Genomic DNA, 27,691 nt, shown 5'->3' on the forward strand with positions numbered 1-27,691 from the left:
GCTTTGTTCTGTTTTGTTCTTTAACTTCTTCTTGCTCTTTCCTCATTTCTTTTTTCTTTTTCCCCCATTTACAGAACTACTCTCGCTACTAATGTAAGTATTCTTTCATAACGATAAAAATACGTATATCATCCCCAAATAATCACTAGTACTTTATTCCAGTTCTTTTTTTTTTTTTTTAAAGATTTTATTTATTTGACAGAGAGAGAGTAGGCAGAGGCAGTCAGAGAGAGAGGAGGAAGCAGGCTCCCTGCGGAGCAGAGAGCCCGATGCGGGGCTCCATCCTGACTCTGGGATCATGACCTAAGCCGAAGGCAGAGGCTTTAACCCACTGAGCCACCCAGGCGCCCCACTTTATTCCAGTTCCTTTTTTTTTTTTTTTAAGATTTTATTTATTTATTTGATAGAGATCACAAGTAGGCAGAGAGGCAGGCAGAGAGAGAGAGAGGAGGAAGCAGGCTCTCTGCTGAGCAGAGAGCCCGATGCGGGACTCGATCCCAGGACCCTGAGATCATGACCTGAGCTGAAGGCAGCGGCTTAACCCACTGAGCCACCCAGGCGCCCCTTTATTCCAGTTCTTGCAGTTATTTTATTCTCCGTTTATTCTACGATGAAGGCAGTTGGGGGGGCATATTGCTTATATAATCTGGGGTTTGCTCTGAATAATAGAAAAATACGAAGTCAACAGTGAATTTTTATTAGAAATAAGCAAAGAAATCATAACCAACATCACATTTTAAAAAGCTGGCAAATGCTACATTTTCAGAAACTTCTGAGTGGATTAAGTAGACATTGTCAGTTCCATCTTCATCATTGTATTTGTGTGAAATAGGCTCTTTGGCAATAATAGTGTAAAAACTAAGTACCTGCCGATGGTTATAGACTCACTTTCTATATGCTAACAAAAATTTTATTAAATTATAAAAAATTAAAAATAAATTTCATTAAGTTATAAAGCTATTTATAGCACCAATATGACAAAACTGTATAAAAATATCAGAAAATAAAATTTCACATTGGAAATTTTAAATCCCCCTTTCCCTTTCATATGTAATGTAGTGCTACCATATTCTTTTGAAATCAATTACAGTTTTATGGGCAATTTGTCTTTCAATATGAACTTATATATTGTGTTCTTAATAGTATATAAAAATATACTCCTACTTATACCACTGGTGAAACTGGGTGTCCTTTTAAAATTGCCTTTACTTGATATTATTAAAATTGAACGACAGTATTTTTTTTTCCCGCTGAAACATATAATCCAAACAAAGGACCCATCGCTATTGGGTATTTTTAGAGCATATCAGAATTCTCTCTTTTGGTGGATCTTTGGAGCAAATATTGTAACATAATGTAAGATGTGTTGGGTGTTAAGTAACGTGACAAATGAACTACTTGGTTGTCTGCAAAAGCAACAATTGATTATATTCAGAAGGATTTTAGATGGCCTCACAGAGGAGGTAGCATTACTTTTAGATCTTGAAGAATGACTCAGATTTGATTGAGGAAAGACTAGACAAAGTGTATTTTAAAACAAAGGAAATAAATTAGCAAATATACAATGGTGTGAGCAATACTAAGAATCATCCAGGGTCCTGATAGCATTGAGGATGAGGTTGAAAGATCAGCTGGGATCTGGGTCAGACCCAGTGAAGTCTTAAGTGTTGTCAGACATGCTTTAAAGTTTACAGTTTTCACCTATCCCTCTGAGCAGGAGAGAGACTATAAAGTGGGGATACTGGAGACAGAGATCACTTTGGAGGCTATCGAACAATTTAAAGATGTTAGAGTCCTTCCACTGTAAGTTTGTTTGGAAACATTGCTCCACCAGATCATTCAAGGTGCAGGTTCCTTCTCCACCACTAAGGCATGTACTCCTTTGCAAGGTCAAACATTGATGGCTGCTACATCTGTGATGGTACAATAGGAAGGAAAAAAGGGACTGGTGTATTATAAACTCGAAGTTCTCTGGCCTCGACTTTTGAATGACAAAACTATACTTCTATACTTATTTCATATACAAACATAATCATATGGCCACTGTTAGCTGTAAGAACAGCGAGAAAAATACAATCTCTAGCTGAGTCATCATGAACTCATCTTATACTGTAGAATCTTACAATATTTAGAGCTGAAAGTCTGTTATAGTGCCAGATTTTTTTTTTAAGTTTTAAAATTAAAGTTGACCATTTTGAGAGTTGAACCCAGGCTGAACTAAGAACATCATGTTTTTTATACCATCTTTGTGTGGTGTAAGTTCTTTAATGGCACACATCCATCTTGCTTCTGCTCTCGATCTTATTCACAATATAATATTTCTTATAGCAAAATGTTTTTATTACAGACGCCTGGGTGGCTCAGTTGGTTAAGTGTCTGCTTTTGGCTCAGGTCATGATCCCAGAGTCCTGGGATCAGTCCCTCATCAGTCTCCTTGCTTAGTGAGGAACCTGCTTCTCCCTCTCCCTCCATCTGCCACTCACTCGCCCCCTGCTTGTGCTCTCTCTCACTCTGACAAATAAATAAATAAAATCTTGAAAAAAATGTTTTTATTAGTATTTAGCAATGAAAGAAAAAAATAAATTTGGAGGCTTTCTCTAAGTTTTCCTTGTTTATAATTACTTCAAAGCAAAAAATCATTTATAATTATATTTTGTAACTCTAAGTAACAGGAGCACAATATTGGCAAAGGAAGAATCATTACAAATGTTTTCCTAAACTGATGGAGGTTAAGGAAGTTTTACGTAACAAAGACAAAGTGTTTTTCATGTACTATTCATTTAACTCCAAAAATAATATTCTATCATGTTGTTTTAGAAATGTTTTTATTTGGCACCTAGTGTATTCAGCTTCTGAACTTATTTGAAGTTCTTAGGAAAAGTCTCATTTTAACATTCTGCGACACATTGTGAAAAACAAAAAGTTATGGATGCACTAGCCCTTCCAGAGAGCACAAGGTAAAGCAGTTTCAGTTTTGATATCTGCTGACTGCATTTTTTCAGCTGGAAAAGACGTGTGTTGATTTTTCTTATTCGTAATTAATCTATGAGAACAGTTAGAATTACAGTGCCAACAATATATTTGATTACATATGCTTATGTATATATCTTGGTATGTATTATATATATATATATGGATATAGATATAGATATATGCTATGTATACTTAAGTACATAAGAGAATGACAGCAGCAACACAAGGAATGGGGAGGAGGAATTAGGCTTATTTTCTTATTTTAAAGAATACTACTTGTGAAGTGGTAAAATATAATATTATTTGAAAGGAGATTTGGATAAGTTTTAAACATATATCATAAACTCTAGAGCAGGGATGCCTGGGTGGTTCAGTCAGTTAAAGTGGCTGTCTTTGGCTTGAGTCATATGAAAAATATATTAAGAAAGAAAGTATGCCTAGAGATGAAGAGTGATGCAGAAAATAATGAAAATCCCAGTTTTTAGGAGGATTTAAAACTGTTAATTTTTGTTAACTTTTTAAATTTTTTTCCAAAATATAGACTCAAATAAGCAAAAATGGGAATAACTATAAGAATAGAGGAGACTACAATTATAAAGAAACATTTACAATACTTCTGTGACAATTTGCTAGATTGAACCTATAAAATGCGGTAATATTGAAGATTTGAGCATCATGATTAGCAAAACTAAACAAATAGTTATTTACTACATAAATAATTTTGCTAAAATGTGGTAGAAAAATATTTTTTGGGATCAAAGGATTTCAACCAACTAAAGCATGGTTTACCTTGATACATGTAAGGAAACCATAATGAAAGGATAAATGGAAATACCCAAATATAATTTAAAAATTCCACTTCTAAAAAAATACTGTGGGTCTAAGAAGACTTCATGATAATGACTAAAATACTTTAACCTGAAAAATACTGATAATCCTTATATCAAACTTATAGGGTATGAGTAAATCACTTCTCATTGTGAGATTCATCAATTAAACTCATGTATGAAGGAAGAATTAGTTAAATACCAATCTCAAGAAGTTAGAAAGTGGACAAAACATGTAAGAAAGAAAAATAAAAAATCAAGAATTTAATAAAATAGAAAACAAATATGAAATAGAGTCAAAGCATCCAAAATGTTGGTCTTTGGCAAGGATTAATAGGTTGGTAAAATTGTAGTAACTAATAAAGTGAATGAGTTCTTCTAACTCATATTAATAAAATGTATGAGTTCTTCTTTTTCTCTAGGCCTTACAGAAAGGACCAGATATTCTAAAAAGTCATAATGTTTTACACATCTAGGAACTGACAACACATGGCAAACAGGTAAACTGAATTCTCAACACACCAATTTCTTTAGAAGAGACATTCCGCATCAAGTTTTAAATCTTTGACATAGCACAAAGGTAAGAAGAAATCAACTAAAAATTACTGATTTTTAAAAGACTGAATTGGAAGTACCATGAAAATTTAGAATTTTTGCAGTCTCCTGACACAATGAAAATGCACACATTCTCACAAGATGTCATATGAGAATTATTCCAAGAGTTGTCTGATTTCAAGCTTTACTGCAAAGCTGTGATCACCAAGACAGCATGGTACTGGAACAAAAACAGACACATAGACTAGTGGAACAGAGTAGAGAGCTCAGATATGGACCAGCAACTCTATGGTCAAATAATCTTCGACAAAGCAGGAAAAAACATACAGTGGAAAAAAGACAGTCTCTTCAATAAGTGGTGCTGGGAAAATTGGACAGCTACATATAGAAGAATGAAACTTGACCATTCTCTTACACCATTCACAAAGATAAACTCGAAATGGATAAAAGATCTCAACGTGAGGCAGGAATCTATCAAAATCTTAGAGGGGAACTTAGGCAGTAACCTCTTTGACATCAGCCACAGCAAACTCTTTCAAGACATGTCTCCAAAGGCAAAGGAAACAAAAGCGAAAATGAACTTTTGGAACTTCATCAAGATCAAAAGCTTCTGCACAGCAAAGGAAACAGTCAACAAAACAAAGAGGCAACCCATGGAATGGGAGAATATATTCGCAAATGACACTACAGACAAAGGGCCTATATCCAAGATTTATAAAGAACTCCTCAAACTCAACACACACAAAACAGATAATCACATCAAAAAATGGATAGAAGACATGAATAAACACTTCTCCAAAGAAGACATACAAATGGCTAACAGACACATGAAAAAATGCTCATCATTGTTAGCCATCAGGGAGATTCAATCAAAACCACATTGAGATACCACTTTACACCAGTTAGAATGGCCAAAATTAACAAGACAGTAAATAACAAATGTTGGAGAGGATGTGGAAAAAGGGGAACCTTCTTACACTGTTGGTGGGAATGCAAGTTGGTACAGCCACTTTGGAAAACATTGTGGAGATTCCTCAAAAAATTAAAAAGAGAGCTACCCTATGACCCTGCAACTGCACTACTGGGTATTTACCCCAAAGATACAGATGGAGTGAAAAGAAGGGCCACCTGTACTGCAATGTTCATAGCAGCAATGGTCACAGTTGATAAATTCTGGAGAAAACCAAGATGCCCTTCAATGGACGAATGGATAAAGAAGATATGGTCTATATATACAATGGAATTTTATGCCTCCATCAGAAAGGATGAATACCCAACTTTTGTATCAACATGGGCAGGACTGGAGGAGATTATGCTGAGTGAAATAAGTCAAGCAGAGAGAGTCAATTATCATATGGTTTCACTTGTGGAGCTTAAGGAATAACATGGAAGAGATTGGAAGGTGAGGAAAAGGGTGTTGGGGGAAATCAGAGGAGGAAATGAACCATAAGAGACTGTGAACTCTGAGAAACAAACTGAGGGTTTTGGAGGGGAGGGGTTTGGGAGGTTGGGTGAGTCTGGTGGTAGGTATTAAGGCGGGCATGTTTGCATGGAGCACTGGGTGTGATCCATAAACAGTGAATCTTGGAACACTGAAAAAATAAAATAAAGCTTAAAAAAATGCTTAAAGAAAAAGAATAGTAAAAGTAACTAACTATAACTACAATAAGTACTTAAGGGATAAATAAAAAGATGTAAAATGCCACATTAAAAACATGAAACTTGGGAAAGGATTTAAAAATTAGGTGCTTTTATAATGCATTCAAACTTGGGTAACTATCAGATTAAAATAGACTGTGATAGTTAGATGATAGATGATAGATAGATAGATAGGAACTTCATGGTAACCACAACCCAAAAACCTACAATAGATGCACAAAAAAATTTAAAGAAAAGGAAACTCAAAATAACAATAAAGAAAGGCATCAAGCCACAAGAAAGAAACCAAGAGAAGAAGAAAGGAACAGAGAACTACAAAAATAATCAGAAAAAAATTTTCTAAATTACAATAGATAATACCTATAAATAATTACTTCAAATGTAAGTGGACTTAATACTCAGTAAAAAGACATGGGGTAGCTAAGTGTATAAAAAACAAGACCCACCTATATGTTGCCAACAAGACTCTCTTCAGATTTAAAGACACACACAGACTAAAAAGAATGGAAAAAGATAGTCCATGCAAATGGAGATGAAAATATAGTTGGAATAGCAATACTCATATCAGACAAAATAGTGTTCTTGAAGATTTATTTATTTATTTATTTGTTTATTTGAGAGAGAGCATGTGAGTAGGGGGAGGGATGAAGAGAGAGAATTTCAAGGAAACTCCTTACTGAGTGTGGAGCCTGACGTGGGGCTTGACCCCACCACCCAGGAGATCATGACCAGAGTGAAACCAGGAGTCAGACACTCAACCAACTGAGCCACTCAGGAGCCCCCAAAACAAAATAAATTTTAAAACAAAGACTGTAACAATGGACAAGGTAAAGGCAACAAAAGCTAAAATAAACAAATGGGATTACTTCAGACTAGAAAGCTTTTGCAGAGTGAATGAAACTATCAACAAACAAAAAGGCAGCCTACTGAATGGGAACAGATATTTACAAATCTGATAAGGGAGTAGTATTCAAATTGGTAAAAAAATACACAACTCAATATGAAAAATCCAAGTAACCGGATTAAAAAATGGGCAGAAGACTTGAATGGACATTTTCTAAGGAAGGCATACAGATGGCCAATAGGCACATGGAAAGATGCTCAACATCACTCATCATCAGGGAAATGCAAATCAAAACTACAATGAGATTTCACTTCATACCTGCCAGAGTGGCTTTGAGCAAAAAGACAAAAAATAATAAGCCCTGGTGAGGATGTGAAGAAAAGGGAACCCTTGTGCACTGTTGGTGGTAATGTAAAATGGTATAACCACTTTGGAAAACAGTGTGGGGTTTCTCAAAAAATTTAAAATATTACTATTTGATTTACAAATTCCAGTTCTGAGTGTATACACAAAATAATTGAATTTAGTATCTCAAAAATATCTGTACACCTATGCTCACAGCAGCACTATTCACAATAATAAAAAGGTAGAAGCAAACTGAGTGTCCACCTACAGTAAATGTGATATGTATACACCCACAATCTGGTATTATTCAACCTTAAGAAGGGAGAAAATTCTGACACCTGTTACATGAATGAATCTTAAGAAAATTATTTTAAGTGAAACAAACCAGTAACGAAAAGACAAATAGTGTATGATTCCTCTTGTAAGAGGTAATTTCAGGAGGTAGTCAAATCCACAGAGAGGGAAAGTAGCTTTATGACTGTCAGGAGCTGGGGCGTAGGAGAAATGTGTTCAGAGGCTAACTCCAATTTATGCCTTCCTGTGGTTAGTGAAGGTGAAGAATCCTGGAGATTGCTTGCTCAATGATGTGAATGACTTAACATTACCGATTTATACACTTTAAAATGGTTAAAATGGGAAATTTTCTGTTATGTGTAGTTTACCAAAATTAAAAATTAAAAAAATAAAGTTCAGGAAAATGGGCAACATTTAGTAGGAGAGGAGAGCTCTGATAGAAAAAGGGGCATAAGAAAGCTTCAAGAGCATTGTTAGTGTTGTTTTGTTCCTATTGAACAGTTTAAAATGTAAAAACAAAATTTCTAGCAAAAGTCTGTATCATAATAAAAAGGCCACTTGGGTCTTTTACCCTCCTGAGCCACCCAGGCACTCCGTAGCACTTGGGTCTTTTAATTATAAATATTTTGTGTCAAAACAAAAAAGCATGTTCAGAACTTTTGCCTTTTTTATGTCACAGGCAACTAATAGAAGTTAGCCTCTTGCAGAATCACAGTGCTTGAAAAAATTGTTCATGATATTTGTTAAAATGGTCCTAAAGATTTTATCCAATTAGGACATCATGATAGGTATAGGTTCAGTACAGTGGGATTTTGTGGTAGTAAGAGAGATGGAGCTCAACTCCAAATGTAAGGAAAAGTGGGAATTTACTACCAAGAGGCAGAAAAGGGGAGGTCAGCAGAGAGAAAATGACTAAGAGGAATCATCAGGGCTGGGGAGGATTTTGGCTAACTGACTACATGTTTTTTGGTAAAGGTAGGCCAGTGTGATCAGATATCACCTGGGGGATGGTGGAAGATAAAGAACCCAATCAGATATTGAGGATGAACATGTATCAAGAGTGAGAGGTTCTAGCTAACTTGACTTAGTAGGATTCTTGCTAAAATGGAACAAGGGGCTTAAGTGGGTAGAAGAAGAAAAAATGAAACAAAATGGGATTGGGAGGGAGACTAAACATAAGTGACTCTTAATATCTCCATCTTTTTTATGAAAGTAAAGTCTGGTGTCAGTTTTAGGACAAATTTTGAAACTCTGTTTCTTGTTATTATAGGTGAGCTTGGAAAGGAAAATAAGGGCAGGGATACTTGAAAATAGAATTAATGTTAAGAAATTACTTGCTTTTTCTTCTGATAAGTGAAGTCTATTGTTTATAGGGAGCAGTCAAACATAATTCTAGGAAGAGCCGAATTTTCCTGTGAGTTTTGTTTATAAAGGAACTGAATTTCCTGCATACCCTCCCAAGCCTTTCCTGGGAAAAGGACATTTTCTGAGTAGCTTCTATGTAGTGGGTTAGTGCTTTTAGATTAGATATTTATTGGTTAGATAATTATTTAATAAGCAGTGACTATAAAAAAAAACTTTGTCATACATTAGGGTTTAACTGGACATATTTGAGTTATTTATAGTACGATAGTTTGGATAGAAAAGACTTCTTGGGATAATAGATTGTACCAATCCCTGGTTTGGATACACACCAGGAACTTTTCATATAGTTGCTGGATGAAAAGGATGCCTTTTCCTGGTGACCAAATGAAAGAGAAACCATGAGAGCAATAGGTTGGAATTGGGGTAAATTATTTTATTAAAGTGATTACTTACTTTAAAGTACTTCAGAAATTGGGGATCCTGGGTGTCTAAGTTGGTTGAACATCTGATTTAGTCTCAGGTCATGATCCTGGGTTCTGGGATCAAGTCCCATATTGGGCTCCTTGTTCAGCAGGGAGTCTGCTTCTCCCCCTGCCTTTCCCAGGTTTGTTCATTCTCTCTCTCTCTCTCTCTCACTCACTCTCTCAAATAAATGAATAAAATCTTTAAAAAAGGAATAAAATACTTCAGAATAAGCAGTGTGCTCTATGTGTTCAGAGGCTAACTCCAATTTATGCCTTCCTGTGGTTAGTGAGCCAGTGAATTGCCCTCGTCTCTAAGGATCATCTTCAGAGCTGGTGATTTAACACAGGAAGCACTCTTCTATGGCATAAGGGTTGGCTAAATAATGAAGTCTGTGGAGTTTATGGTATGGAATGGATTAGGAGAAGGGAACAGGACCTGTTTACCCTTGTATGAATAAGACACAATGTATGGAAGGTCCAGTAGCTCAAGTCAGTTAAGCCTTTTTCCAGGGATTGAAACTGCTGTATCTTTTGTATCTAGACCCCAGAGATCAGTGTGGTGGGAGCTAAGATAAGAAGAAGAAGACCAAGTACCCAAGAGCAAGAGACAGAGGAGGAGACAGCTATAAATAGGTCATTTTAATTTTACAATTACATAAAAAGTGCTATGGGAGGAGTGACAAGGCACAATGGCAGCATAGAGAAGGGTCACTTCATCTGGTCTCGGGAAGTCAGGAAATAGGAGAATCTGAAGGAAGAACAGGAGATCTGAAGGAAGAATAGAGGCTACCATATAAAGAACATCAAGTAAGAAACCAAGGTTATTTATTCTTTTAAGATTTTTATTGGTTTGTTTGCTTGTTTATTTATTTATTTATTTTTGAGAGAGAGAGAGAGAGATAACTAGCAGAGGAAGGGGCAAAGGAGAAGCAGAATCCCTGCTGAGCAAGGAGCCTAATGTGGGGCTCCATCCCAGGACCCTGAGATCATGATCTGAGCCCAAGGCGGATGCCATCTTGGTGCCCCAGAAAGCAGGGTTACATTAACAAGCATATGTATGGTGCAAAAACCTAGAGTCAAGATAAAACATGTGAAACTTGTAAAATCAGAAGGAATTCATTCTAGTCATAGCAGAATCAAAAGTACTAGACAGCTAGAAAGAATTCCATACGATTGATCTCGAAGAAAAATTTCCTTCTCTTTTACTCATATTATCATTTTGAACTAGAACTCGGAGCCTATTCCAGAAGACTTTCTAAGTGCATTTTTATTTGAAAAGAAATTAGGGGCTAGAATTTTCGGGCTTTACTGAAAAATCCCAATGAAAACAAGATGGGTGCATCTCTGTGCTTTATAGTTCCCTGTTCGAGTAACAGACCCCTCCTGCTTCTCCCTATTCTTATAACCTAGTCTTCTGTCAAACGTGTTGTTTCTTGCAAATCAGGAAAGTGAAACGGGTAGCTGATGGCTTTCCTTTACATAGTTCTCATTAGAAGACTTGATAAACTATATTTTTGACTTAGAGTTATACACATTTTCAGTGGGGTTGTTTATCTTTCCTCATTGATTTATAAGGACTCTTTATTGCTTAATGAAATATTCTCATTGGGATATAAATTGTGAATTTATGTCCATATTTCTATTTGTCTTTGTTTTTATCTTTTCTATGAATAACCTCATTATTTTTATATAGGGGGATATGTTAATTGTTTTTATCTTCACTCCACACTGACAAAGGACTTTGCTATGATGAAACCATTTTTTAATCTTTTATTATCTAATTTTCCTTTTAAAATCTTTGGTACATCTGAAATTTGTTTTGGTATATGGAGAGAGGTAGACTCCAACTTTTTTTTTTTGTTTTCCAGATGGCTACATCTAGTCCAAATTCCATTTATGGAATAACACTTTTTCCTTCACTAACATGAAGTGCCAAATTTATTATATAATAAATTTCTTTTACGAATATTTGTTGAAATCTAAACTTTCAATGGTATTTTATTGATGTTTGAATATTCAGGTGCCAGGACCACTATGTTAATTATTGAGGTGTTTTAACATACAATTAGAGATACTTGCCCTTCCTTATTTTTCTCTTTATAGAATTGCGTTGGCTATTATTGCTTGTAGTTTTTTCATGTATACTGTAAAACAAATTTGTCTACTTTCAAAAAATGTACATGTACACTTGTACATGTATAAATCATGTACATATACATGTACATATACATATACACATCTCATATATGTCTTATAAGTATTGGTATATTTACTTTGATTCATTGTTATAAATTTTTGTGTTTTTCAGTAACATTTAAAAAATATATATATATATTTTAAAGATTTTATTTATTTGACAGACAGAGATCACAAGTAGGCAGAGAGGCAGGCAGAGAGAGAGAGGAAGTAAAGCAGGCTCCCTGCCAAGCAGAGAGCCTGATGTGGGGCTCGATCCCAGGACCCTGGAATCATGACCTAAGTCAAAGGCGGAGGCCTTAACCCACTGAGCCACCCAGGCACCCCTAAAATATATCTTTAAGTGAAGTTTAGAGATGCCTGGGTGGTTCAATCAGTTAAACATCTGCCTTTGGCTCAGGTCATGATCTCTGGGTCCTGGGATCGAGCCCTGCATGGAGCTCCCTGCTCAGCAGGGGGTGGGTGTCTGCTTTTCCCTCTCCCTTTGCCCCTCTCTCCTGCTAGTGTTCTCTCTCTCTTACATGAATAACTAAATAAAATCTTTAAAAAAATAGTTTATTCAATCAAAAATTGTTTGTCTTTTGTATGCCAAGAGCTGATGTTTTTTATAACCATTTTTTATGATTTATTTATGTATTTGACAGAGAAAGAGGGAGAGCACGCAAGTGGCGGGGGGGACAGAGGGAGAGAGAGAATGTCTAGCAGACTCCTTGCTAAGTGCAGAGCCCAACACAGGGCTCCATTTCATGACTGTGAGATCATGATCTGAGCTGACATAAAGAGTTGGATGCTTAAACAATTGAGCCACCAGGCACCCCATGTAATCACTTTTTATTTTTAAGCATAAATAAAATTGTGTGAAAGTAAATGAAGTTGTGTGAAAATGTGTTGTGTGAAAGTGGCATAACACATGTATTTCAAAAATGAGCACAGTATTACATTATTAATGCAAAAGAAACCTCATTTTATAATATGCTTAACAAGAAATCTAAGCCCATTTAATTTTTTTCACTGAGAACTGTCTTCCCTTCATGGAATAGCTTAAAAATTTCAGGTAGTGCAACAATTAATACTTTCCCAGCCACTTCAATTGCATTTGAAATCAATAGTGAATCAGTTTTTTTTGCTGTCTCAATCTCTTTTTTTAGTCGATTTATCTCCTTATTCAATTCCTCAGACTTCTTTCCAAATCTTTCATTAAGCAATTCTTCTTGGACCTATAAAAGGAAAAGAGCCCACCTTTTAAGATCTCTAATTATCAAGACACAGTCAACAGTAAACAAAGGTGTCTATTTTTTTTACCACTTTAGATTGTTCTTTGGGAGATGTCCAATGTGTCCATATTTTTTGACCTGGATAATGAAAGTATCCATGGTTTGTAACTTCCTAAGATGTCCTCACAACTCTCTCTCTGGGATGGGTAGGTGTTGGGGCTAGATCAGACTTGAGAACTTTTTCCACTATGCACTTTAGCCCAAATGATGCTCTTTGGGTAGCAGTACAATTTTAATTCTAATTAATTCTCAGTTCCACTTGAGGACACATGGCCACAAACCATCAAATAAAAAGCGGTAACTGCTGATTCTGTATAGAGCATTGCTTATCAAGCTCCAGGTTGGACCAAGGAAAGATGTTCCTCTATATTTTATAGTAATCCCAGGATATTCAGACAGATGGAGCAAGTTTAGGAACCTTTGGTGTCTTGCATTTGTCTGGAAACAAAGGCAGCAAGTTTTAGAAATTTTAGTGTCTTGCATTTCATATCAGACCTAATCAGTTACTTTCAAGACAAAATAGATCTATTTCAGATCTCTCTAATGGTTCTCTATAGGACTAGAAGACAAAGACTCTACCCAACTGGGGTTCATGGGACCATTGCATGAACACCACAAATAGCAACCCACTTTCCCAAGGGATGTTACGTATATACTCCGAAGTCTAGCACTGCAGAAAGGGCAGGAATAATATGCTTTTTAGGGTTACAGCAGAATACAGATGGATTCAGGCACTTAGTAAATCATATGCCATTTGCATTTCCCTCTTGGATGATAATTTTGCTTAAAATTTTATTTTTCTTTTCCTGAGGAGTGAGAATCTGTCTCAATCCAGGCCATTTACCTGCAGATAATGCTTCAACATCCCTTCCAGCATTACCCGAAAGTTTTCTCTTTCCTTCTTTATCTTCTCTTCCAGCTGGCCCAGGTTTTCACTGAAGCTTCTCTCTTGAGCCTCCATTTTTTGCCGTTGCTCTTCTTCTTTCTGTTTTAGCTGCTCCTGTTCTTTCTCAGCTGCCTCCTTTTTGGCCCGCTCCACTGACCCATGAAAGTTTTTAAAGGGAACAAAAGAACAGGTGAGACCTGATCTCCTAAGCTCAGAGACTAAACTGACTTTGCAATGGTGACTGGGAAATTTGTAATTTCACCAAATGGCCACACTGCTGGCAGGTTTCTCAGTGTGAAGATATAGGCTCTGCCTGGCGGCTGATGTGCAACTATCACTTGTCTTGTTATTTTCAGATTTGACTGAACAGAACATGTGTTCTGTGGCACAAGAGGAAACTCTTACTCTTTGCTGCAAGAAGGTCTTCTGGTCAGATCTGCCAGCAGTCCCTGCAGGAACCTACCCATTCCACCACAAGCCAAACCCTCCCCTGTACCTGCTATGGCCATGGCTCCTCTATTAAGGGCTGTGTCTAACTGCACGATGGATTCCTCTATTGTTGCCTGTGACTGTAGGAAGTTCTGGAGGATCTCATTTGCCTGAAGAACCAACAAGGAGCAAATACACATCAGGCAACAAAGATCTAGTCTCCCGCTATGGAAATAATTGTTCAATAAAACTCCAAATATAACCCTGTAAATTGTGTATCCCTGAGTAATTCCCTTCCTTCTATGTCCACAGTATAAATTCCAAGTCTATTGATGATCATGGGAAAACTCTATCATAGTCTTCCTAGTTCTTGAGATCACTTTCTCACTGATATTGTCCCCAATCCCACCATGGGTTATAGCCAATCACATTCATAATTCTACAAATACATTATACCTATTGTTTACTTGTTTTGGGATATTCTTTTTTTCTTCCTGGAAGCTATTCTAGCCTTTCTCAACAAAGCATCTATAAATACTTCATCTTAAACTTCTAGGAACTACCTTCTGTATAATTTCTTAAACCGCAATCAGAGCTTTGAATGGCCACCAAGATACTGATTTGCCCTACTGGCTCCACCACTTACTGTTCATATGACCTTAAGCAATTTATTAACATCTTTTTGCATCACATTTATCAAATGCATAATGTAGATAGTAGTATACTTAATTTATAATATTACCCTGAGGACATATACAATAATGCTCATGAGTATAGTATCATCATTTCTATACTATGTAGTACAATGTGCACCAAAAATAAAACTGTAGTATCTGTTATAATTTCATATAAAATATCATTTATGAATAAAAATATTGGGATAATAAGAGGCTGCAAAAAAAATATTACCCTGAGGATTAAATTAATAATCCAACAAAAGCACCTAAGACCATGTGCAGTAAAGAAAGTTAGTCTCAATGTGTTAACCATTCTTATCATCACTATCATCATTAGTATCTTTGAATACCAGTATAACCTTTACCTTACCCTATCCTCTTCACTATTTGCCCATATCTTTGGTAAAATCCTCAGCATCTTGAGAGCAAGTTGTGTCTCTAATACTTGCATTCCCCAGGGACTTAGCCAAATATTAACACGTTTCATAAATGAATCAAGTATTTTGTGTCACCTGAATTCATGATTGTAAATCCTTTCTTTGGGAGGAATTTAATTTCTGGTATCTACAGGAGTACCTATTAATTGTAGGTATAAAATCTGAAAATTCGGACTTACTGGCTCACTCTGATTTTTTCCCATAATTGGTGCTGGAGTCTTAGATATTCCGGAGGAACAACAAAGACCACCTAACTCCACTCTACTGTTCAACCTTTTTCCCTTTATTCCTTACCTTAACTCCTTTCCTGGGCACCAGTTTATAGTCAAGTTCAACCTTTCTCTTTGCTTGTAAGTAGAGATCATGTCCTCCATGAACAGAGAAAGTTTTTTCTGAAATGCTTTTCTTCAGAGGCTCTGAAAGCTGCTTCATTATAGCCTGGCAATATTTGAAAGAGGCATCTTCATTCTGCTGCAAGAAATCTTCCTTCTTTTTCTCAATGGTGTCCTGCCAGGGAAATGTAGAGAAATCCAATAGAAAGAAGCTCTTAGAAGGGAAAGTCCAATGTCATCCTCTTAGAAAAACATCCCAATCACCTAAGAGTAGATTGGAACATGGAGCAGACCAGGAGTCAAGAGACTTTTAGTCCTAGTTCTGACTAATTCTAGGTGTGCCCTGTGGAAAGTCCCTTTACTTCCTTGGGTTGGAAGACATGAACTCCATGGTTCTTTCTGCTGTAGTATGATTAAAAGTGACCCATCCATTAACAGTCAGCAATAGAAAGTTGAATTATAGCTGAAAGTAGAGTTTCCTCAGAGAATTTGTGTTGCTAAGGATGACAATGCACCTTCAACACCCCTGCCCTCCCAACAACTCAATCATCTGGTAAAGACTAAAGTGTACTCTGAACAGAGTTTGGAACTCTTCATAAATTCTTCTAATAAGAATTTGAGTGTGTAAATAAAAAGAAATAAACATTTCCTCTGCTCTTGAAAATTACAATACAGCAGACTTTCTGGCACGTCTTCAACAGGAACAAAGAAGTTTTTTCACTAGACTGAGACAAATTTCCACTGAATGTGCCCATTTCCACTGAAGGTGCTAATTAGTTGTCCCCAAGAATTAAATTGTCCCCTAAGATTTTTTCCCTCTGATGTATACTCCTTCCACAGTCCAGGATTCAGTGAACTTGATGAATTTTATTACAGTAGTTAGGCTTTATTGTATGGTACGAGTTGATGTAAAGAAATGGAGATAAGTGGGGTGCCTGGGTGGCTCAATCATTAAGGGTCAGCCTTCGGCTCAGTTCATGATCCCAGGGTCTTGGGATTGAGCCCTGAAATGGGCTCCCTGCTTGGCAGGAAGCCTGCTTCTCACTTTCCCACTCCTCCTGCATGTGTTCCCTTTCTCACTGTGTCTTTCTCTGTCAAATAAATAAATAAAATCTTAAAAAAATAAGAAATGGAGATAACTAGAGGATAGAGGTGGAGAAGTCTTAGATAAGAACATGAGCTCTGAGAGTTATCTGCAGGAAATCAAAAAAGCTAAAACATGAAAAGAATTTGATGCATCATTGTTGGCTTGAAGCAGAAAGGAGAACATGGAGGTATATGAAAAATGTTTCTGGAAGCTTGGAAGCACCCCCTGTCAGAAAGCCAACAATAAAGGGAATATGAGTCCTAAAATCAAAAGGAAGTCGATCCAGTCAACAACAGGAATGAACTTGGAACCACTCCAGAGCCTGCCGCTGAGAGCTCATTTTGGCCAAAATCTTGTTTCCAGTCTGTGAGCAGACTTTGAGCAGTCTCTGAGCAGAGTATGTTGCCATCTTATGCCTCCTTTTGACCTACAGAATTGTGAGCCTATATAAATTAAGGGTAATTTTTCAAATGTGGCAATAGAAATTTAATAAAATGTCCACCTTTTAGTAAAAAGGTGAACAGTAACCTGGTAGAGCCCTGTCACTCAAAAGAACCCAGGCTCTGTCAACCATGAGAGCTAGATGAGCCACAGAGTAGGAAAAAAATGTACTCTAAGCCTGAATCTGGAAGGGCAGAAATCAGGAAGGATAAATGCTAAGACACATTACCACCAGCTTTTTCTGGAATTCCCACTTGTCATCCTTAAAGGAGTGTTCCATGAACACTGCAATGGCTTCCCTCTCACAGTGTGCATGCACATCCAGGAGCTCCTGGAGTGTGTCTGTGGGGAGCCTCACTCGCTGGGCCATCTGCTCGCTGTAGTGGTCAGCTGCCTTCTGCACAGCCACTGAGTTCTCACGCTGAGCCAGAGTTGTCACCACGTTCTCCAAGCAAGGAACTGCTCCTTTCTTGATGGCATCCACATAGGCTTTCAACAGAGTCCCCAGCCCTATATAAGCCAGGGAATTTGAGCATAAATAACAAGGTCTCAATCAGTGGCTTATAGTTTTTATGAAGCATCATTCTAAGATCACAAAAAACTCCACCTTATCTACAAGGAAATTTTATTTTCTCCTTTTGGGAATCTATTCCTTTTAACAGCATTATTGTTTTCCTGTTCTTTCTTTTATTGTTCTCCATTTTGTCACAGCACAATTTAAATTACCAACTATACAATATGCACCTATGTTGCTGGAAAAATGGTTTCCCATTCATGAGAATGTAAAGGAATAGATTACATAGGTGAAGTAATAGACACAAACAAGACTAGCAGCATAATGTGTGTGCCCTGATACAAAACAAAAATGTGAACTCCTAGTTGAACATGATCGAGAATTCAAAATAGGGATAGAGGATCTTAAAGAAAGTATGGGTCCATCTCCACACAGGATACTATAGGACTGTGTAAGTTACATGCCCACGAAGCCTGTCCTACACATAAGATGACACATAATTCTGTTTCTCAGTGGTCTTGCAGGAACTCATAGCTTGCTCTTTATGACCTGACTCATGTAAATTTACAAAATAACCTGCTATCTCCTTCAAGACAAGAAGTTATCCCATAGGATTTCTCAATATACAGATGTCCTCTCTTTAACACCATCTTGTCTCCTTAGGATTAGTGGCTTATGTTCCTGAGGTGTATCAGGTCTCAGCAGACCCTCACACAGGGAGAATTTAATGAGTCAACACACATGGTTTTCTTTTCAGGCCATGAAATCTGTTTCTCCATAGTTACACACAGATGTAAACAAAATTACTGACAAATCCAGGCTCTTGTCAAAGCACCACCACACATTGACACAGAGACATGCTTTGGGACAAAGGTGACTTACGGCTCCCAGTGACAGTGATTCCCTCTCTTAGGGTCTTGGTCTTTGTGTGATTGAAAATATAGGTACAGAATTTCTTTGATTGCTCCTGGAAAGTACTGTCCAGCTTGTCTTCTGGCACCTTCTCAAGATGGAATAAGAGATTTCTATCACTTGTAGGCCGGTCAAAGACGAAGCATTTCCGTTTTGGAAAGAACTGCCTGATACACTCTCTGGGCATGTTGGAATTCTGGATTTTGGGATTTGTGCCTGCAAAAATGGAAAAAAACTGATCATTGAAAAGTGGTCTTTAGGTAAGGGAGTCAGAACTTTCATTTCCAGGCATCTTTGCATTATGGCATTTCCTGTGCCTATAAATCTCCTTTAACCCAATCATTTCAAATCAATCTGGGCCATCATCACAGGCAAGGGAATTCCATTTCTACATCGAGCAGAGCCAAGGAAATAGGGGAGTAGGAGGGACATCAGTCCCAACTGAAGCAAGTTATGGTTGGTTTCCTTAGTACTGTTATGGAGTTTAGTGGTTGACATATTCATTAAATGTTTATCAAATTAGTGAGGGACCAAAAAAAAAAAGTGGTAAGAATTCCTTTTGTGATTTGACTGTCCCCATATTAGATATGAAATATGGACCCTAAAATAAAATAATACCAAAAGAAGAGTAAGATATTGCTTGTTAAAATATCAGGTGGAGGATGAATAATATCAAGGTAAGAAAAAAATGTCTAAAATTCAGAGTAAAAAAAAATCACACTAAATAAATATGTTTGGAGTTATTTTAGCAGAAACATCTCTAAGGTAAGGTTAACTTAAAAGTAATTGGAAACCTTAACACTGTCTATATCAAACTATATCTGACTTGACAGTGCTTCACAGAATGATTTGGGGAGTAGTCAGATGTTTAATAAATTTCTTTGAAACAATGAATACATGAATGATGAAACAGAAGTATGTATTACTTCCATGTGCCATCAGTTATTCACCTTACTAAAATAAAATAAAAATAAACTGTTTGTAAAATTTACATGTAGTAAATTAATAATATTAAAGTGGTAACAAAATGTACAAGACTGTGAGAAAGAAGAATGTGAAATCATAAGGAAGATCAATGTGAATCTGAAAGTGTTACCAGAAGGACATTTTTCCTCCTGGATATTTACTATATAAATATCCTTTCTCTGAAATTTGTAAGTATCTGGGCACTAGTAAAATATTCATAGAATATTTCATAGAAACATGAAATATATTTTTAAAATTAGGTCATTTAAATGTGTTATATAAATGCAAAAAAATACTATTAAGTCTTAGAAAGGAAGACAATCTACACATGCTACAGCATGAATGAATCTTTAGGACATTATGGTTAGTGAAATAAGCCAGTCACAAAAAGACAAGTAGCATACGACTCCATTTGTATGAGGTACCTATATGGAGACAGAGAATGGAATGGCAGTTGCCAAGGGCTGTGGGTGGGGGGTATTAAGGAGTTAGTCTTTTTTTCCTGTAATACTTTATTTATTTATTTGAGAGAGAGAGAGAGAGAGAGAGAGAGAGCATGAGCTGAGGGAAGAGGCAGAGGGAGGAGCAGACTCCCCATTGAGTAGGGAGTCCAATGTGGGACTTAATCCCAGGACCCTGGGATCATGACTTGAGCTGAAGACAGATGCTTAATGACTGAACCACCAAAGCATCCCAGGGAGTTAGTTTTTAATGGATAGAGAAATTTAGATGGGGAAGATGAAAACTTCTGGTGTGGGTGGGTGGTGATTATTCTACAGCAATGTGAATGTACTTACTGCCACAGAACTGTAAACCTAAAAAATGGTTAAAATGGTAAATTTTATGTTTTGTCTATTTTTCCATAACAAAATTTAGGTCCTTTTATTTCTTGTGATTCTAGGTTTACCAGCTTCTCCTCTGATGAGCTATTTCTGTCAGTATGGAACAGGAGGAGCACACAATAAGGAGCCCAAGTATGTGGGGTTTAGGAAGTTACAGCACTAGTACCTAGAAAAATGTTTCACAATACCTATTTGGTCTAAAATCGTTTGGTTCAACATTGGTCCTTAAATTTCCTCAATGAGATTGCTCCAGCAGCTGGAGTTTCACAAGTAATAATCTATGAAAAACAATCACCAAATGCCATTCAACAATCACCCCTCACTATTAAGACTGCATCTCAATCCAATATTAAACCAAAATTAAATTCAAGTGCTGACTGGCAGGGCTTAGTTGATCCCAACCCCCTGTTGAAACTTCCTCTGCCCAGACCATGCTCTGGAACCAGCTTCAAGGCATCTTCCAGGTACTCGTCTTCGGTGATTGGGGCTTCACCTATCTTCAATTCCAGGGTGAAATCCCGAACAGTCCATACAAAGTCTGGAAAGAAACTCACAAACTCAGTGGAGTCCTTAACTTCATCAGAGGTTGAGGAGGATTTTGCCCTGATTAGCTGTGTTAGTTCAGTGACATAGCTGAGAATTTAGCTAAGGAAGGAGAAATTATTTATACCACAATTTTCAGCTTGTATTTAAAAACAAATTTTATAAACATTAACTTATGTCTCATGTTCCCTTCTCCTCAACCATGATAGTTAAGTCACAAGAAAGATGACCGTCTCAGTTGCCATTCCTATAAGCTCAATGAAACTTGGTGGTTTGGTCCCTGGAAGGATACTGCAGCTGCTCCAGGGCCTGGTGATTGATGGTGCCCATGCTGTTGTAGATCAAGGTGCTGCTCAGAAGCACCGTCAGGGCAAAGATCCATGAGTCATTCTTAGGGTCGACCTAGAAAGCACATTAAAGCAAAAGACTAGAGAGTCCACTCTTCATTTACTTGTTAGCATTTCCATTCCATAACACAGTGACTGGAACATAGTAGGTATGCACCAATAAACAGGAAATTATTCCTACAGCAAATTTGATGTGTCATGGTCAACATTAAAAACATAATGTTGTTTAGTTAAATTCAACAACTATTGTTTGAGTTTCTTCTAAATGCCAGGCGGTGCATTTGGTTAGGTGGATGCAAAATTCCATATGCTAGTCCCTGCCCTCAAGAAGTTGACTTTCGGGGTTGACTGACCAATAAGTAAACATAACACCTGCAACCAAGTTAATGGTCTCTGCCAGGAGTAGAGCCAAAAGCTAAAATATAAAAGAAAAAGGGGGTAAATCCAAAAATGGGGGGAAAAAGTGTCCTGGGAATTCTGAGCAAGACATTATTTCTGACTGTGAAATGATGGCAGTAAGTAAAAAAAAAAAAAAAAAAAAAGCTGGGTTGGGGCACCTGGGTGGCTTAATTGGTTAAGCATTTGCTTTCAGCTCAGGTCATGATCTCAGGGTGCTGGGATCAAGCCCTGTGTCGGGCTTCATACTTAGCAGCGAGTGTGTTTCTCCATCTCCCTCCAGCCCTCCCCCTGCTCATGCTCTCTTTTTCTCTCAAATAAACAAATAAGATATTTTTAAAAATTAAAAAATAGCTGGATTTTAAAGAAATGATGAAGTTGTGGACTTGGACTTGTGGAAATGAAAAGATCATGCAGGTAGAAAGACTAACACAAGCCAAGTCAGCATTGAAAAGCACAATCATACAAAGACAGAATTATTTCCTTTGGCTGAAGCTATGTGTAAATGTGTGGGAGTAGACAACAAGGCTGGGAAGGAGACTCAGGTCAGTATGTGAGTGGTACTGAAGGCCAGGAAAGCAGAATTAAACACTACCTAAATCATACCACATGTTCTAAATTCTAACCTGATGAGTTACAATTTAGATATTTTAAATGTTATTTCACCAGGAAAGCTTAAATCTAATCCTTACTTAAAATGAGGTTGAATCCATGACACTCTGTACTGATTGAATTAAGTACTGGTATCTCCCCAGCTGGCCTCTGGGTCTTTACTTTCTTTGCTGCAGTGTCTCTAGTACTTAGCAGAGAGCCCTGGATTTAGCTGCTTAAATTGTGTCATTAATCCCGGCATTAAAAATAAGATGAATATCTTGCCTCCAAATACCAAAATATGTGTGTTCTCAAGGAAAAAAAGTTCAAGGTAAGAGAATCTAACCTCATTATCTATAATTTACACTTACTATTTGTGGAGATATGTCACAGAAGTTGAATTGAGGTGATGAATTCATAAGCAAGAACAAAGAAGGGTTCTCAACTCCCTGCCTTACCTTTTTCACATCCCCTAGCCCCTCAGTGTCCAGAAGGATCAGAGTGTGGTTCTTCTTGGTGGAGTGGGGCACACACCACATCCAGATGCCCTTGGTTTCAGATCTCACTGTGGAGTTCAGGCGGAAACCTGCAAGGGAGGAGTCCATAACATACAGGGACAGTGGAGAGTACAGGTTGCCCAGGAGCTACAGTGGTGAAGCTTGTAAGAAAGTAAGGGCCCAGCAGGGAGAAGAGTTTTTTCCATTTTGGTGACAATCTAGTGTTAATTCAGATTAAGAAATTTCTATAAAAATGCTTTGGGTTCCCTATTCAACTTGCACCTGTAGAGGTTCAAATAGGTCAGGTGAAAGCTTAATGTAAACTCTACCAACTTGTGTAGTTTTAGTTGACCCTTAAGAGAAAAGAAAAACAATGTCCACAATAGCCAAACTATGGAAAGAACCTAGATGTCCATCAACAGATGAATGGATCAAGAAGAGGTGGTATATATACACAGTGGAATACTATACAGCCATCAAAAGAAATGAAATCTTGCCATTTGCGACAACATGGATGGAACTAGAGCGTATCATGCTTAGCAAAATAAGTCAAGCAGAGAAAGACAACTATCATATGATCTCCCTGATATGAAGAAGTGGTGATGCAACATGGGGGCTTAAGTGGGTAGGAGAAGAATCAATGAAACAAGATGGGATTGGGAGGGAGACAAACCATAAGTGATTCTTAATCTCACAAAACAAACTGAGGGTTGCTGGGGGGGAGGGGGGTTGGGAGAAGGGGGGTGGGGTTATGGACATTGGGGAGGGTATGTGCTTTGGTGAGTGCTGTGAAGTGTGTAAACCTGGCGATTCACAGACCTGTACCCCTGGGGATAAAAATATATGTTTATAAAAAATAAAAAATTTAAAAAAAAAAGAAGAAAGAAAAAACATGCATCCATAAGTAGAGTTAGACAGGAGGCTGAAACAAGAACTCTGTGTTTGTGGTTCACACTTCACGTAGTGTCTCCTTTTCCTTATCTGGGTTATTGTTAAGGGAGAGCCTCTAAATGGAGAAAACACTGACATGGGAAGGATAGCACTGAGCTATCACTTGAATCCAATTTTGTCCCAACAGTTGCCTAGTAGGAAAGCAGTGAGGACTGAATCTTGAAATGTAGGCATGTTATCCATAATGTGAGGTTCTGAATGCCTAGATAAGTAGACTGCATTTGTTAGATAAGAAAATCACTTAAGTTTTTGAGATGGATGGTAATAAAACCAAAAGTATATTTAGAAAAATGGGTATGGTATTGGAATAGGGGAGTAATTCAGAATTGAGATTCTGATGTAGTTAGAAGGCTTCCAGAAATTTAGAGCAGGGATGGACTCTTGTGACCATGCAGTCCACTGGGAAATTGCCTTGTTATTATTGATGTCACCTTGAGTGGAAAAGAAAAAGAAATTGTTGAAACTCCCTAGCTAGTATTGAATCCCTTAAATAAAACTTATGAATTTATTTGGGTCAGACAAGGAAGTGTCCTTCTCTGATTGGTCAAGAATTTTCCTTAAAAGAAAAATAAAGACACGATATTTGCTTAGAAACTAATAGGAGATTGGAAAGTAAAATGGGAGAGAGAAGGAAGGAGAAACTATAGACTGAAAAAGAAAGGAGAAAGGGAGGAAGGAGGGAGAGAAATGGATGGGTATGTGGGACCCTGAGAATTTAGTGTACTGCAGTTCAACGTCTAGTGGTGTTGGGCCAGAGAGGAATTAATACATTTGAAAATAAAAGCTGCATGTTCTAAAGAGACAGAAAGTCCTATAGGATAGTAGAGAAAATTTCCTAAAGTACCAGTAAGAACCACAAGGAACAACTAAGTTAAACAGCAAAAACAAAACTCCACATCAGGAAACAATAAGAACATTCACATTGTTCTGAACAACAGACTACGTTGACCCTAACTATTATATTTATTTTTATAAAGACTGTAACATTGAAGGGAAAACTCAATGTTTGTCAGTAGTTAGCACAGTGTTGGACATTGTATGAGACCTAGAAACCACTTTTGGACTTCTTGTGACTTCTGGGACACTTATCACTGATGATTCAAAATTGTACAATTAATCAAGTCTTTAGGCATTGATTTTCAAATAAAAAAACTATGTTATCAATATTGGTATCTGAGCCAGCTAAAATAGTAAATGCTGTAGACTTCTAAGTTGTAACCACAGAGGAAAGGGCTAAGATTTTAGGTTTATTTATTTGAGAGAGAGATAGAGAACGTATATGAGCGCATGTGCTCGCACAGTAGGAGAGGGAGGGGCAGAGGTAGAGGGAGAGAATCTTAAGCAGCCCCCCTGCTGAGCACAAAAGGCTGAGATTTTAAATTGATTGTTTTGGGAGAAGTAACAGGCTGAGACAACATCAGGTTGCAGGAGATCAGCTAGATAGCTTATCAAACCATTGCAAACACCTAAAAATCCAATAGGAGATCAAAGAGAAGAAGAACAGCAATTCCAGAAACAGAAAATCGACCACTTTCTGAAAGGTAGGACCGGTGGAGAAGTGAATCCAAAGCGATGAAGATAGAACATGGGGGGAGGGGCTGGCTCCTGGCAAGCAGCAGACCAACACAGCACTAAATCAGGACTTGTAACAGTCTGCTCCACTGAGGGACATTGCTCCAGAGGCTAAACTGGGGTGAAGCCCATTGCAGGGTCAGCGTGGTCCCACGTCCCGCAGGGTCACGGAAGGATCAGGGGGTGTCTGAGTGTCACAGAGCTCGCAGGTATTAGAGTGGGGAAGCCAGCTACAGAGACAGAGCTGAGGAGTGAGTTCTTAGCTGAGGGTTACCTTGAACCGGTCACAGGCTGGGTGAGCACGGAGCACAACTGGAGGCCAGGGAGACGAGAGTGATTGAGCGCTTTTCTCCAAGCGCAGCCAGAGGCCAGGGAGACAGGAGTGATTGAGTGCTTTTCTCTGAGGGTGCACTGAGGAGTGGGGCCCCAAGCTCTCGGCTCCTCCGGTACAGAGATTGGGAGGCTGCCATTTTCATTCCCATCCTCTGGAACTCTACAGAAAGTGTTCAGGGAACAAAAGCTCCCAAAAGCAAACCCAAGCGGATTACTTAGCCTGGCTCCTGGTAAGGGTGGTGCAATTCCGCATCAGGCAAAGACACGAGAATCACTACAACAGACCCCTCCCACAGGAGATCAACAAGAAATCCAGCCAAGGCCAAGTTCACTTACCCAGGAGAACAGCGGAAAGCCAGAGGAAAAGAAAGCAAAGCATGGAACTCATGGCTTTCTCTCCATGATTCTTTAGTCTTGCAGTTAATTTAAATTAAAAAAAAATTTTTTTTCTTCTGCTAAATATTTTTTTAACTTTTACTCTTTCCTTTTTTAACGTTTTTTAACTAGTTTATCTTAATAATCATTTTCATAAAAAAATAATAATCTTTTTTGAACCTTCATTATCATAGTGATATTTTATCCTTCATTGTATCTAACTTTACTTTTTGTAAACACATAGGTTTTTTCTTCTAAAAAATTTGGGATACAACTTCTTCTAAGATCAAAATATACCCTAAATCTAGCTCTGGGCTTGTTCTAGTCTCCAGCCCAAGTAAATTCTCTCCACTTTCTTTTTCTTTATTCTCCCAACCAACTTACTTTATCAACTCCTTTTTTAAAAATTAAAAAAATTTTTTTTCCATCTTTATAGGCATATTCCATCCCTTCATTGTGTTTACCCTTATATATGTTTTTCATTCTTTAAAATTTTGGGAGGTAGTTTCTTCTAAAAGACCAAAATACTCCCAAAATTAAGTGGGTGACCTGTTCAAGTCACCATTCTAATATATATATATTTTTCTTTTTAAAATTTTTTTTTCTAAACTTCTTTTTATCCCTTTCCCCCCTCCCCCATGATTTGGGGTCTCTTCTGATTTGGTTAAAGCACATTTTCCTGGGGTCTTTGCCACCCTTTTAGTATTTTATTTGCTCCTTCATATATTCTTATCTGGACAAAATGACAAGGCGGAAAAACTCACCACAAAAAAAGGAACAAGAGGCAGTACCAAAGGCTAGGGATCTAATCAATATGGACATTGGTAATGTGTCAGATCTAGAGTTCAGAATGATGATTCTCAAGGTTCATCATGATTCTACCCAGACTCGAAAAAGGTATGGAAGATATTAGAGAAACCCTCTCTGGAGATATAAAGGCCCTTTATGGAGAAATAAAAGAACTAAAATCTAACCAAGTTGAAATTAAAACAAGCTATTAGTGAGGTGCAATAAAAAATGGAGGCTCTTACTGCTAGGATAAATGAGGCAGAAGAAAGAATTAGTGATATAGAAGACCAAATGACAGAGAATAAAGAATCTGAGCCAAAGAGGGACAAACAGCTACTGGACAATGAGGGGGGAGAATTCGAGAGATAAGTGACACCATAAGACGAAACAACATTAGAATAATTAGGATTCCAGAAGAAGAAGAGAAAGGAGAGCAGAAGGTATATTGGGGAGAATTATTGGAGAGAATTTCCCTAATATGGCAAAGGGAACAAGCATCAAAATCCAGGAGGCGCAGAGAACTCCCCTCAAAATCAACAAGAAGAGGTCCACTCCCTGTCACCTAAAATTTACAAGTCTTAACAACAAAGAAAAAATCCTGAAAGCAGCCCAGGAAAAGAAATCTGTAACATACAATGGTAAAAATATTAGATTGGCAGCAGATTTATCCACAGAGACCTGGCAGGCCAGAAAGAACTGGCATGATATATTCAGAGCACTAAATGAGAAAAAAATGCAGTCAAGAATATCATATCCAGCTAGGCTATCATTGAAAATTGAAAGAGAAATAAAAAGCCTTCAGGACAAACTAAAACTGAAAGAATTTGCAAACACCGAACCAGCTCTACAGGAAATATTGAAAGGGGTCCTCTAAGCAAAGAGAGAGCCTAAAAGTAGTAGATCAGAAAGGAACAGAGACAATATACAGGAACACTCACCTTACAGGCAATAGAGTGGCACTAAATTCATATCTTTCAA

At 37.5% G+C, this 27,691-nt stretch overlaps 1 protein-coding gene and 1 long non-coding RNA gene across 3 annotated transcripts in view; one reads left to right on the forward strand and one right to left on the reverse strand.

Annotated features, from left to right (window-relative positions):
- The first annotated feature begins 63 nt into the window (after nt 1-63).
- On the forward strand, nt 64-14,382 carry LOC309843279. Its single transcript, XR_014300038.1, has 2 exons — nt 64-93; nt 14,039-14,382. It is a non-coding gene; the product is annotated as an uncharacterized lncRNA (long non-coding RNA).
- LOC309843264 (guanylate-binding protein 7-like) overlaps nt 12,337-27,691 on the reverse strand; it is a 25,360-nt gene continuing 10,005 nt past the window's right edge. For both annotated transcript variants that reach the window (XM_082688589.1, XM_082688590.1), the window contains 9 exons: nt 22,655-22,782; nt 21,155-21,264; nt 20,750-20,952; nt 18,482-18,727; nt 17,315-17,595; nt 15,520-15,732; nt 14,179-14,281; nt 13,641-13,834; nt 12,337-12,739 (listed from right to left, as the gene is read on the reverse strand). In XM_082688589.1, coding sequence (XP_082544715.1) covers nt 12,521-12,739; nt 13,641-13,834; nt 14,179-14,281; nt 15,520-15,732; nt 17,315-17,595; nt 18,482-18,727; nt 20,750-20,952; nt 21,155-21,264; nt 22,655-22,782 — 1,697 coding nt within the window. In that variant the 3' untranslated portion in view covers nt 12,337-12,520. The remainder of the gene's footprint in view (nt 12,740-13,640; nt 13,835-14,178; nt 14,282-15,519; nt 15,733-17,314; nt 17,596-18,481; nt 18,728-20,749; nt 20,953-21,154; nt 21,265-22,654; nt 22,783-27,691) is intronic.

The sequence above is a fragment of the Mustela nivalis genome (assembly GCF_964662115.1).
Source record: "Mustela nivalis genome assembly, chromosome: 10".
Taxonomy (NCBI): Eukaryota; Metazoa; Chordata; class Mammalia; order Carnivora; family Mustelidae; genus Mustela; species Mustela nivalis.